Raw genomic sequence first — 14650 nt, forward strand, 5'->3', positions numbered from 1 at the left:
GTACATAAAAAGTTTGCGGTATTTATATGTCGTATTTTTTCTCGACTTGCTGACATCCTAATTCATGCATAAATTGCCCGCTGTTAAGTGTCACGCAACAAAAAGGGGTTCTGAGTTGTCGTAAAGAATTTGGAAGTTGAAAGTCCGTAGACTGTGGGTCTGGAGTAATTATTTCATATGATGCCAGGAAGACCATTTGGCTGAATTCTCGGCTCCGGATCTTTGACCCTGTCTGCGAACAAGCCAAATCCAAATGTATTATATCTGGCCTGCAGACAGCTGTAAATAGGCATAAATGTCTGGGAAAAAAAGGGAATTATCGGGGAAGAGAATGGGTATCGACAACTCACCAAGGGTGTTACTCCTTGAAATTAGAAGGTGTCTTGCCGAGGTGCCTACGAAACTCGGCGCGAAACTAGCACAGTGGACGTGGAAGCACTCATAATAAAAAAATTAACAAACTATGAACTATAAAGACTGACTTATTACAAAATGGTAACTTTAAACAAGATTTGGGAAAACATCCCTTGACAAGGCGACTACATCTTGGTTGAAGTAGTAAATTCGAATCTAGCTGAGGGATGGCCGAGAATAATGCAGTCAGTTGGAAATCGCGCCAAGAAGTTCCCAGAATGGCACCTGTATCGCTTAGTTAAATTTCGGCATTTCACTTTGATAGGAGGAGATACTTCGGCTTCAGGGCCGAAAAGTTCCGAAGATGTCCGAGGGAGGGGTCGTGAAGGCCGACTTCGAGAGCTCGACGCTGCTGTTGGCGCCTGATCGCATCACTATCTACTGGGGAGTGGCCGAAACAGAGACAAAGTCGACTCGCACATCTCGAACGAAACTACTTCAAAAGCAAGTGGCTTATGGAGGAGACTGGTGGAGCACTCTGGTGGCTTGGAAGATAATGGCGGGAGAAATTTTGTTGTGTGGGTCGCTAGAGGGCAGACGTGTTGAGAAAGAACTCGAACACCTAGGAGAAATAAGTGACAATTACGCCACTAGAGTTCAGGAGCAGTACATTCGAAAACCAGTGGCCAGTCTTTAAGGAAGGCCGTCACTCGCTGGGGTTAAGCACTGGTCAATGCTCTGGCTCAGATTCGGAGAATAGAGGGAGGGGGCGTGGTGCTGGCTCGTGAGAAATGTCTTTCCCCGTGCGCCGATACATGCTCGACAGCCCTGGAAAATTATAATGGGGCATGACTGTAAGTGCTCACCTCAGGTGAGCTCTGAGAAATTAACTGGCCTGGGAAGCTGCAGCGAGAAGCATTCCTGGTCACGACAGAGAGAATTTCAGATGCTGGGCATGTACTGAGTCAGGGTGAAGATGATGCATGATGCTGGTCTCGCAAAGGGTCGGCGAAATTTCAAATACAGCACTGGGAACGACTCGAGGAAACAGCCGAACAAATATTAAGCGGGAGGTTTCCAGTGAACAAAACAAATTTAAATTTAAGCTTTAAAATTACTGTTAAGATGATAATTTAAAATTTAAATTTTAAAATTGTGCAGAAAAATCACTATTGGTGGTACAATTAATAAATAATTACTACACTCTAGTGGACAAAAAGTAAAACTAATATGATGGCAAACACACTCTAGTAGATAGCATGAGTACTACGTGACACTAGTGCTCTTAATAACACGTATTGAAAACAAGATGGCGGCGAGGTCCTCTAGCAGGCGATGTGTGTTGTTTAGTGCTCCTAGTAGCAAGTACTGAACACAAGATGGTGGATCCAAGATGGTTACCATGGTCAAGGTTAAAGGTCAAGGACAAGGTTCAAGGTCACAGTCAAATGTAAGATCAAGGTCAAAGTCATAATTCAAGGTCAAGGTCAAAGTTGAAGTTCAAGGTCAAATTTCAAGGTCAAAGGTCAAGACAAACAGTCAAAGTCAAAGGTCTGATGAACAAAAATTAAACTAATATGGTGGTAGCATACTCTAGCAGACAAAAACAAAATGGTGGCCTCTAACAGACTAAGAAAATATAGTGTCGATATACACCTTGGCATTAGTGATTGGAGGCCAGTCTTTCGATAACATCTGTGGACGAAGGATCTGTCTTCAATTTTTATTTTTGCCCTGACCGGGGTTTGAACCAAGGATGTAAGTGCATGTTTTAAATAATATTTTATCCCATTTTGATTAGTTAAATTTTAATAATTTTTTTTTCCCATTAAAAAATTATAATAATAACAGATTTTCAAGATGGTGGGCGTAACAAAAAGTGCTACGATATAGAATCTAAGATGGTGTTTGTAACGAAACACGCAGCGATTATGTCATTCATGTCCAAGTTGGCGGGAGTGAACCTGACCCAGCGGGGAAGGTGATTGTTCCTTGAGGTATTGGCGCTGGTGCCGGTTCAAGTATCCGAGACATGATTCAACAGGTTCAGGGAATGGGTGCAAGGATGCGAATATATAGCCTCTCCGCACCAAGTGGCAACCCTCTGACTCCACGTGGGCACCGCTGCTGGGGGCGAATCGTGGTGACTATGTTGGGATGGGTAGACTCAACCTCTGGACATAGCAACGCCTTAACTGAAGAGGACAATGCCGGACGTAACACTGCCGCAGTGCATCCTCAATTGAGTGTATGGGACCAGAAATGGTGGATTAGCTGAATCTGCGGGCAACAGCAGATGCGATTGAAACCTTTCTGGGGGGTTCGACTGCCGAGCCCCGGCGTTTCGGCCCCAAAGGGCCCCCATATTGAATGGATCAGGCCTATGGTAATGGAAGGACTGAGTATGGCGCTGCGGTGTTGCGTGCACCCGGGCTTAAAAAAGAGCTGTAAACTGCTTGACTAGGTGTGATACGTTCCCCTAGTCCAGTGGTCGGGGTAGGTACCGAGGCAACCCCGAGGCCCTCCTGCGCACGCACCGTGGGGTCATTTCTAGTCAGGGCTTCCTGCGATCACCGCCGGATGAGTTAAGGCACTTCCGGGCCTTAATCGGCTGTAAATCTGCCGGCCCGAGGTACGGCAGGTCGGAGGGTAGTCCGAGGAGACGAGGACATCCTGTGGAGTAACACTGAAGAGTATCAGTCGGTTAGCAGCTGGCGAACAGTCTGCCGAATCAACGCCAAGTTGGTAGTAGTACGGGAAGAATCCATGAAAGATTGAACAGTGTCCCGCTGAGGATTCCTACAAGGCCCTGGATTCTGATTGGGTAGGACTCGTACTTATTGGTGCTCCGATCGCTTGGAGCAGGCTCCAAGGGTTCCCCAGTCCGATGCGGAGTCGATGTGGTGAGCGACGACAATGCTCCGGTATTAGCCTGGATAGCTAACAGAGGTTGGATAGGCCTCCACCGTACCGCGGGTTCACTGGGTGTTTTGAGGGGTCCCAGTGTGATGTGGGAGATTGGGGAAGGCGCCAGCAGTGCTGAGAATGTCTTATGGTACAGAACACAGCCAACTGTCTGGTTAGCTGAGTGTGGTGGAGGGGCTGAGGAGGCGACTATGCTGGGTTGGTGGCCCTGGCCTCTGGTCGGCTCCGAAGCTCTAATACCCGCCCAATCAACAATAGGGAGCGATCCCTTGCATTTCTGTATATTTAGAAATCTCTGGAATGTTTTAAAGAAAATAACTGGAAGATACTCCCATACTACACTTCAAGGGCGCACATTGGGAGGGTATATGTGAGTAACGCTGGACGAAAGGTCGGAGTACATCTGTCGGGAGTAACGAAATGAGCAATGTTTCTAGAATCCAAGATGGCAACCATAACAAAATGTGCAGCAGTGTTTTTAAATATTTTTATTAAAACTTTATTAAATATATTTTTATTAATTTTAACTTTTTTCCCATTAAAAACTAATCATAATTACGAACTTTCAAGATTACGGACATGACGATGGAATTAGCTGTCGATATATACCTTGCCATTAGTGGTGGGAGATCAGTTTGCCTGCGGCTTCCATGGAGGAAGGATTGGTCACCATTTTTATTTATTTTGCCCTGACCAGGTTTGAACCGAGGACTCCACGATGTAAGAGCGTTTTTTAAATAATATTTTATTAAAATTTGGTAAATAAATTTTTTTATAAATTTTAAAAATTTTCCGATTTTATAGCATATTAGTTACGGATTTTCAAGATGGCGGCCGTAATGAAAATTGCAATGGTGACGTATTAATTCAAAATTGCGGATCCAAGATAGACGTCTGGATGTCTTAATCCGAGATGGCGGATTCAAGATGGCTGCCGAAAGTAATACTGTACTTTGGCTTTGCAAACCTATCAGAATCCACAGCCTGAAGCCTGGGCCTGGGTCACCATTATTACACTAAGGTTAAAATATATTTATTTTATAAAAATTGGTTGTCTGTAAAGTCGGTTTACGGACGATAGTTTAACGTGACAACGTCATAACAAAACATTGATGAAATGATTGATCCAGGAGAAAAGTAAATATCATATTCGGCCTGAGACTGAGCCGTACCTTATAGGTTTTTGCAACCAAACCATTTAGGCATTATAAATATTATATTCTTTGAGAAATATTTTTGTTTTTAATTTTTCTATCTTTTGCATGATAAAATCTACCTCTGCATACTTCTATGAATAAAATTGAATCATTTTTATTGAATTATTACTATTTTGTATGGATACAAATGAGTGAAATGAAATGTGCAATTTAATTAATAAATTTACTTTTATTTGCATTCATTAATTCAAATATATTTATTACTTTTGAAATGTTGCGTGCGCCGTATTTAGTTTTACAATAAAAAAAAAATTCGCAGCTGCCAGGTTTCGAACCGACAACCTTTCAATTACGAATTAGGTACGCTAACCACACGCCCACGAGGCCATACTAAGGAAATGTAGTTTCAAATGTTATATACAAATAAATTTATAAAAACTTTGTTCACGGTAGGGGTATAATATTAACACGATTTTATAACAAATACGCATCCCAAATACACCAAACTTATTTATAATGTGTTACAATATTTTTTTAAAACATTGTGCAAAAGATCCCGGGTGTAATTTGAATTATTATGTGTAACTGTAAAACACCATTGTTGGTTCAAAACGTATTTGAATTTTCAACATTACTTTTAAATAACAGTACCGATTGTGCTGAAAACAATCGGTGGACTATCGTTAAATTACATAATATTAATAATTCAAACGACGAAAATATGATTGAAAAGTCAAATCGATGGTTGTTACAATCGAGTGGAAGAGAGATGCCACGCATGCGTACAATGAGCATGAAGAGAGATGCCACGCATGCGTACAATGAGCAAACAGAACACATCCGTAGTGGGACATCCGTAGTGGGACACCCGTAGTGGGACACTTTTTCGTGCGTGCAGCCGGCGTTCATCGATTTATTAGACGTTGTCACGTCAAAAATATTTATTTTATAAAATTTATTTATTTATTAAGGTTAAAATATATTTATTTTATAAAATATGGTGAAAAAATCCTCAAAGAGAAATAAATGTATCATCTAGTGGCCTCCAATTTATTCTATCGATTTCTGTCCTTGGTTTGAACCTTGCTCGATGTAAAGAAACTTAAAATAAGCAAATAATACTTATTTTGATTTAACATTGAAGTGTGAGGTTCAGGTAATAAAATAAAAAAATTAAAATAAAATATTCTTATGTATTTTCTACCAAAAAATTTTTAATAACTTATCTGGATTTCTTAAATCTTCTTTAAGTACGAAAAAGTCCTTTCATGTTGTGACAAGTGTTTTCAGGGCAAATCTACATGACAGGCACGTTAAATCTTTGGCCAGAAACAAGCAGTTGGTGGTCAAGCTAACACGTGAAGTTGGTGGCACGGTACGCCCAGTTGGTAGTCAGGCACATATATTCAGTGCCCAGGAACGTACCAGTAGATTACAAGGCGCATCCCGTTGATAGATAGCCATGTCTAATCAGTAGCCAGGCACGTAATCGGCGGCCAGGTACATTCAGTTTGTGGCTGACATGCCCAGTTATAAGCTAGATACGACCAGTTGTTGGCTAGACACATCATGTTGGTGGCAAGGTCAGTCCAATCGGTGGTCAGGCACGTCCAGTAGGTGGCAATACGAGCCCATTCTGTGGCCAGGCAAGTCTATTAGTGGCCAGGCACATCCAGTAGTTTTTTGTCTAGACACCTCAAGTTGTAGACAGGCACGTCAGATAGGTTGGTCAGACAAATCAGTCGGTCGGTCAGGATAACAAGGCAACTTGGTGACCAGACATATCCAGTTAGTGGCCAGGCACATCCAGTGGTAGGCTAAACATCTCCAGGTTGTGTCCAGGCACGTCAGATAATTGGTCAGGCATGTCGATATAATTGTCAGACTCATACAGTCAGTAGCCAAGAGGTATATTATTTCGATACTTTATATACCTTTCCAACAAAACATGTGCAATGCCAGACTTGTAGGACAAGTGTCTCCGAACAATGGGGTATTTTCCGTCGATATTTGGTGAACATTTTAAAAACAACATGATCCATGCCTGGCTTTTAGACCAGGCATCTCTGAACAGTTAAGCCAATCATGTCCTGACTACAGATTTATCGATGCATATTTATCAAATAATAAGTAGATTGCCGAAAAGGATGTCTCGATAGAAATGAGCAGAAGAACTTGGAGAAACCAAAAATATATTGAAAGGAATAATCAGGAGCACATGAAGAAAACCAACAAAATATTGACACGCATAATCAGGAGCGTGTGGAGAAAACCAATGCACGTTTTGTTCAATAATGATCAGATAATCACAAAAATTATAATAATTTTTTTAAATAAAAAATTACAAAAGAATTCTGTCTTGTTCTAGAACTCTATCCTTGCTGAACAAGGATACTTTTATAAGCTGGAAGATGTATTTTTTTAATATAATTTTTGTGATACACTGATCTTAATTAAGCAAAATTGCGTTGGTTTTATCTATTGTGATCCTGAATATTCTTGTCAATATTTTGTTCGTGTTCTCCATGAGCTTCTGGTCATTCTTGGCATCACTTCTGTTAGTTTTCTCTGTGTGCTCCTGATTATTACTATCAGTATTCTGTTGGTTTTCTCCAAGTGCTTCTGATTATTCCTGTTAATATTCTCTTGGTTTCTCCGTGTGGTCCTGGTTATTCTTAGCGAGACTTATGCTTCTACTCTCCAAGTGCTTTTGTTTATTCCTAAAATATTATCCCTGCATGTATTTTTTTTGTACTGAGTCAAGCATTTTTATTCAGATTTTCGTTTAATAAAGTGAATTTCTGTTACCAAATCAGCAGTTACAGAATTTTTAAAGATGGCTTTCAGACAAAAAAAAACTATTATTTGTTCAGGTGATTACTATGCCCTGAGACAGCTGAGAATCGCTATCATGCTAAACTAACTTCCTTCTCCTTGATGTTTAGTGAAGCCTTCCTTCTCTTGCGATCGTGAGAGAGCATCCTGCGCACATAAAACATAAATAATATTTACCTCAATGCAACACCTGACAAAATCTGTTTGACAAGAATGAGAACTACTTACAAAAGTTTCTTGTATTAGAAAAATAAACTCTCTCTGCTATATTGAGATGTTGTTACCAGTTGGAGCCTTATAGACTCTAAGCATCGCAGCCTTGTAACCTCGTAGCCATGTAGCATGTAGCTTCGTAGCCATGTAGCCTCGTAGCCATGTAGTCTTGTAGTCTTGTAGCCTCGTAGCCGGCTAGAGTCTTGTAGAATCGTAGCCTTTTACCCTCACAACCTTGTAGCCAAATGTTGTTGGAGCTGTTGGAGCCTCGTATTCTTGTAGACTCGTAGCCTCGTAGCTTTGTACACTTGTAGCACTGTAGATCTGTAAACTCGTAGAATCAAAGCCTCGTAGTCTCTCAGCCTCGTAGTCTTGTAGTCCTGTAGTATCATAGTTTGGTAGTATCGTAGTCTTGTAGCCTCGTAGACTTGTAGCCTTGTAGTCTGGTAATTATGTAGCCTCGTAGTCTAGAAGCATCGTAGTCTTGTGATTTTTCCTCTTAGACTTGTATTCTTGTAGCCTTGTAGCTCGTAGATTGTAACTTCGTAGCCTCGTGCCCTGTTAGCCTCGTAGCCATGTAGTCTCGTAGCCATGTAGCCTTGAAGTCTTGTAACTAAGTGTAGCCAAAGAAAGTTGAAGCCAAAGACAGAGAAATTGAAGCATACTGTATATTGGCAATCGTATCCTACTGATAGGATCCTATCCAACTGAGTTAATTGTTTGTGTAAATGTATGCTATTTTCATTAAATGTTCGTAGTCAATTCAGTAGTATCGTATCCTACTGTTGAAATCGTATCCCTTTGATGAGATCGTATCCCTGTAATGAAATCGTATCCCTGTAATGAAATCGTATCCCTGTGATGAGATCGTATTTTACTAATTTGAATTTTTGCCAAATTTCCGTCCTTTTCACTATAAAAAGGCTTATTTTTCAACGAAAGTCTGTATTTAGGACACTATTGGCCTCATGGTTAAGAGATGTCTGGTCTATAAGTCTGACATTGAACATGACCTATTTAAAATGTTTGTTGAGTATCGACGAACAATACCTCTTGGTTCGGTGACGCTTGGCCAAGGTTTTACATTTTACAAGTCTCGTTGGAAAGGTATAACAGGTATCAAAATATTACACCTCTTGGTTACTGCCTGTAAGTGCCTGACCACAAACTGGACATGCCTAACCAAACTATCTGACGTGCCTGGCCTGGATTTGTCTAGCAAACAAATGGATGGGCCTGGCCACCGACTGATGTGTCTTTCCAACCTACCTAACGTGCCTGGCCACAGACTGGAGTGTCTAGCCAACAACTACTAGATGTGCCTGGACATTGAATAGACGTGCTTGGCCACCCATAAATCATGTTAGCCTGACCACAGACTGGAAGAACCTAACCACAAACTGGATGTGTCTAGACAACAAACTGAATGCGCCTGACCACTGAATATACATGTCTGGCCACCGACTGTATGTAACTTGCCACCAACGGGACTTGTCTGGAGCCTGGTCGCTAACTGGACATGCCTAGCTGATAACTGGACATGTCAGCCACAAACTGAATGTACCTGGCCGCTGATTTCAACCCTGGCTACTGAATAGATAAGGCTAATTACTAACTGTATGCGTCTTGCTACCTACTAGACGAGCGTTACTAGCCACTGGCTAGACGTGCCTGGCTACTGACTGGGTGAACCTTGCCATCATCTTGACGTGTTAGCCTGACCTACCGACTGATGTGTCTGTCCAACATTTCTGACATTCCTAGACAACCAACTGGATGTGGTTGGTCACCGACTGGATGTGTCTGACCACTGATGGGATGTGCCTGGTTAATCGACTGTCATGTAGATCTGCCCTGTAAACATATGTCAAGGCATGCCAAGATCTTGCTTCGTTCTCCAAGAATATTTCATTAATCGGGAATAGGTGGTAATTTGCTTGTTTTTTCTTGCATAAATTACATAATGTTTTTATTTTTAATTTTGTTGTTTTATTTCTCGTACCTGACCCTTCAATGTTAAATTAAATAAATATATATTTTTTAAATTTATTTTATATTTTTTGCATTGAGCAAGACTAACCCAAGGATAGGAATTCATTGAATTAATTGGAGACTGGTAAATGAGATATTTATAACTCTTTTAGTATTTTTTCAGTATATTTTATTAAACAAATATCTCTTTACATGAGATTACATTTTTTTTTGCGTTTAGCAAGGATCAAACCAAGAAGCGTAATCAATTGAATCAATAATTAATTTTTAAAGCAACATTTTTACGATTTTTGGAATTTTTTCCGAATTTGTAGCTTAATAATTACAAATTTTCATGTGTGAATTCCAAGATGGTGGATGTGGCGTTGGCAAAAATGAGCGTCGAGGTCATGATCATAAACCAAGAGCGGTGGACACACCCACACAGACCAAATCCTTACGAGTGGCAAGTCACCACCAGAAACAACTACAAAATCGTGGTTCCATAAGAATAGCATTGTGTTAGCTTCCTGTATTTTACACTTCTAAGACAAAGTTCGGACCAACCCACATTTCCCAATACACTACCGTATATTTTAAGGTGCCTGCGTAACGTTAGCTTCTCAAAGCTTGTAGGGTAATTCAAGGTATTAACATCATCAGAGTAGAACCAAATATCCAAACGAAATAAAAAAATATAACTCTCATAGCGAATAAATGACAGAATACTGTGAAATCGTTTGCCAGTTTATGTTCCCAAAGTTTGTTCCATTTGTGAACCTCGTCTATGATCCTTCTTTTAGCTTCCAAAACCTTGCTGACACAGAGTAGGCATCAGCAGCGCATGACGGCATGTTTGAATTACAGCACACATCGCATACTTCCGCACTGGTACACTTGCACACCTGCACAACTGTTTCAAATATTTGTGCACCCTACAAACTCCCAGTCACTTTATCCGTGAAGTTTTACTTCTGAATCACGAGGCAGCCAGCACACAACCATATCTCCGGCCCCTTTCCAGTGCAAGAACGAAATCATTCAGCTGTGGAGAGACATTCGAGTCGCACGGGGGAGAACACAGCGAGGTCGTCGTGTGCGCACTCTGGGCCCTGCAGCTCGCACGCTGTTAATAATAATCACCTTCAATTTACGAAGAACGCTGGTCACCAATTACACATGCATCTTCGTAAATTGACGGATTTCTTCGTAAACTTACGAAAACTGTGTTCACTTTCTTTGGACATGAATCCAAAAGAATATTCTACAACAATAACACTCTTCTTTTATTCAGAACGTTATATAATATGTGCAAGTTAAAATACAACCTACTTTCGACGAAGATTCTGTTATTTGAAATTTTTAAGAACTCTTCGTTTATTCGAGTTGAATCCTGCGTTGAAAAATACGCAAATGTACTGTAATTCCTAACAGTGTAGGACGATCGTTGACGACCGGCCGTAACACGACCACCCACACACCTGGTGGCCGCTGCCTCTCCGGTGATTACCGCGGAAAGAGCGGGCGCGAGCCGTGCTAAATGGGGGGGGTCAAGCATGAATTTTAATAGCTCCTGACGGGTTCATTCAAACGGCTCCATCGGCCAAAGAGGTCATTTCCATCAACCCCATGTACCCTCATCCCTTCATCCCTTCATCCCTTCCCTTGCTCTTCCACGCGTCTCGTCTAATTCCTCATGATGGTTAATTACGTGGAAACCTCACCGGTGATGAGGCAGAGAGAGGAATTATTTTTATTTCAATCTCCATTATCATCCAACGTTGGCAGTGAAAAGCAACCAATTCAGGTCCCGAACCTACGGTGACACTGATTCCTAAACTAAGTACAAACTGTTCACTGCAAGATAACGCAGTCAAACAAAAATTACTCCAGGTGTGCTCATGTGTTGAAAGTCCAACAGCAGAATTTTTTTCCTGGATGGTAGATCAAGTTTAGTTTATCCTATATATATATATATATATATATATATATATATATATATATATATATGTTTAATCCCTGTGCAGAAGGTTTAAAATCCCTCATTCTCTGTGAATTTTCTTCGAACAGACCGAATTAAACGCCACCTGCTTGAACTTCATAATATTTATCAAATAAATAAACTCGTACACCTAAAAATTGTTCCAAGTATATTAATATCCCATTTCATTAAGTGGCATTTACTTTAAGGTCCAAATAATTTTATATGCCATTATTGTAAATAAATTTAAATACAGGTTGTAAAATGTTTACGCAGTGGAATTATTTGGAAACAGGTGCGCAAAGGAATAGCTATTTGTTTACGTTTACGTGTTGAAGGCTTTATTTTTATCGTTATTTTTTACGTCATTATATTACTTTGTAGTTTTTTGGTGCTGGAATATGAGCTTCACTTAATCCATTTTTCATGCAAATAATACAAAGAAGGCATACGCGCATTCCTGCTAGTTTTCCCTTCTACTGTGTTTTTCTTAGTTAAGACCTAGAACATTGTAATTTAGAATGGCTTGCGTTTCTTCATTGGTTTAGCATATTCTTTTTTTTAACATTGTTTGTTTTCTGCATTGCCCCAAGATCATATTATTAATAAATTGAAGAATTTTGAACCAGCAGAAATATTTTGGAAACTTCTTCGTTTAAACTAATCCTTTAAAAATATTTTATTTTGTTTCTATATTTTCCGATAGAGTATTAATGAATAAGTTTAATTTCAGTCTTAACAAAATCTGGCATGTTTTTAAACTAAACAGTAAAATATTATAAAAACACAAGTAGTTCTTCTGGATAATCAGAGATGAAACACAAAATAAAAATTAATTTAATATAAAAATGCATTAAATTTTTCGTTGGTACCACCGTACAAAGGTATCTGACGCTTTTAAAATCAAAAGAAGGCTACATCGCTTTGCATTACTATTAACGGGTCATGAGAGGGGAATAAAGTTATTACAGGACGAATGTGTGAGGGAAAACACCGAAGAACCCCGAGAACACTCACCATCTAGTAGCAACGTCCTCCAAGTTTCCAGCGTGAGGAAAATCTACGTTTGACTTCACCGAAAAACTAGTCCGGTACTTTTAAGCGGGAGAAAAGTGATATGATCAGAATTTTTTAGTGTTAGGCTTGTGGGGATTTCATTGCCACCGAACAAAAATTTGCCCCTCCATTTTTTATTACTGAGGATGGTTTGATTAACTATTGGCATATTTTACTACCAAGAATATTTATACCTTACACACACGCTTCACTGGGACTCGAACCCAGAACCCATCGAATCGAGAGCGACGGGCCGGGTTTGTAATATGAACTCATTAATATACTTTTCAAATGAAACTATATCGTAAAAAGAATATAGCATAAAAATTCAATGTTTTATTTTAAAATAACCTATAAAATTTATGATACATTATTTAGTTAGTTAGAGGTGTTATTTTTCAAAAATGTAAAAGTAAAATTATACAGTATGTCCGTAAAAGAATGTCCCATTTTAATGGTATATTATAACAGTGTAATTAGAATATTTAAAATAAATCATATATCAAATTGAAGTTAAACCAACCTAGTTTTTCTTACAAATGTCAAATATGTGTACCTTTAGTTAAACGGCACACATTCAACCTAAAGTCCAATTCTTCCAACACTTTGGTTAACACGTCCGGCGTAATGGAAAAAATAGCCTCTTTAATTCTGTGTCTCAACTCTGAAAATTATCATGTAGCGGCGGAACATACACACGGTCTTTTATTGAGTCTCGAACTAAATAAAAAATCGCATTGCTTTATGTCAGCAGATCGTGGAGGCCAGCGAAAAAGAGCTCTGTCGTCTCGACCATCACGACCAATCCAACAGTCAGTGACCTCGACGTTCAACTACTATCGTACAAAGAGATTCCAATGGGGAGGGCTGAAATTACATATTCACTCTTAACAAAGTGCAGAACAAAAAACTCTTTATGCTCAGGTGTTACAATTTTGCGTAGGTGGCGTTGCAAGCGAGGAAACACTAAAGCAGTTACTCACGCATGCGCTTAACTAAAACTGGTAGTGTTACTTTTCTGATTGTGGCCTTGAACCAAGTCTCTACAGCGGTTACAGTTGATTGTATTAAAACATTTTTATGTACGTACTGTATTTGGTAAATATTTAACAATTTTCTTCTCGATTATGTTAGAATAAACACCTGGTGAAAACATTTATCTTCGTGTACAGGCAGAGGAAAAGATATTGTGCACTTTCTCGCAAGAAGTTGCCTAGCATTTCGTCCTCCAGCCGGCGTGGTTCTGCCCCACGGGACGTGGCGCGCGAACACCCGGTGCCGCAGCAGGCGCGACTAACTTCTGCCTCGCTCCACCGAGGCACGGCGATTCCCCAGTCAGCAGCTTGGTTCAAAGTTCCCTTCGACCCCTCCCAACAGTTTGTAATACACGATGCACGACATGCATAGACAGATACACATTATTACACAGTCATTCACACCTTCAATGGTATTCCTTTGAACTCGCTTGCACTGTAGAAAGAAGTATAAATTTACACATTATTCGTTATGCATTTTTATAATTATCAACTTTTAATTCAGAAGTAAACATGCATCTAGTGTACTTTAACACATTCCTTATGTACATGTACAACTATGTCGTGTAATTTTACACAAAATGTAGTTTTATATTCAAAAACACACGATGGTGTACTAATATACAGTTTCCGTGTAAATAAACGATCCTTCTAATAATTTTACACTCACAAATTCTTTGTAAAACTACACCAATATAAAGCAAAATAACACATTGTGTTGTGATAATAATTCACCGACATGGTCTGTTTAATTTTTCACAAACAGTGTGTATTTAAACACTATCAACAAGTTTGAAGTCACTCACTTGTATACAATACAGGTTTGCCTACCAGGCAACATTCCTTGCGTAATTTTCCACTACTTTGTGTGATTATACATCTAATGTTTGTAATATTCATTAAATAAAAATGTATACAAAAACTGAGTTGCAGTGTAAACCAACGAGTTTTATGAAATTTTACACCGAAAATGTTCTAATAAAATTATACTGATGTTAAATTAAATAAATAATTGTGTAGTGAACCTGGCTGTGTAAGTCGTATGTCGCAAGACGTTACCAATGTGACAACTTGAAACTGAAAAACAGTTGAAATCGAATTTCCTCCACGGGCTTGTTTGTTCA

General features: G+C 39.5%; 1 protein-coding gene across 1 annotated transcript in view; it reads left to right on the plus strand.

The window, feature by feature from the left end:
* The first annotated feature begins 718 nt into the window (after positions 1-718).
* The window catches only part of LOC134527164 (uncharacterized), a 39094-nt gene continuing 25162 nt past the window's right edge, over positions 719-14650 (plus strand). The window contains exon 1 of the mRNA XM_063359562.1: positions 719-802. Within this exon, the coding sequence (XP_063215632.1) occupies positions 719-802 (84 nt within the window). The remainder of the gene's footprint in view (positions 803-14650) is intronic.

This window comes from Bacillus rossius, chromosome 1 (assembly GCF_032445375.1).
Source record: "Bacillus rossius redtenbacheri isolate Brsri chromosome 1, Brsri_v3, whole genome shotgun sequence".
In the NCBI taxonomy this organism is placed as follows: Eukaryota; Metazoa; Arthropoda; class Insecta; order Phasmatodea; family Bacillidae; genus Bacillus; species Bacillus rossius.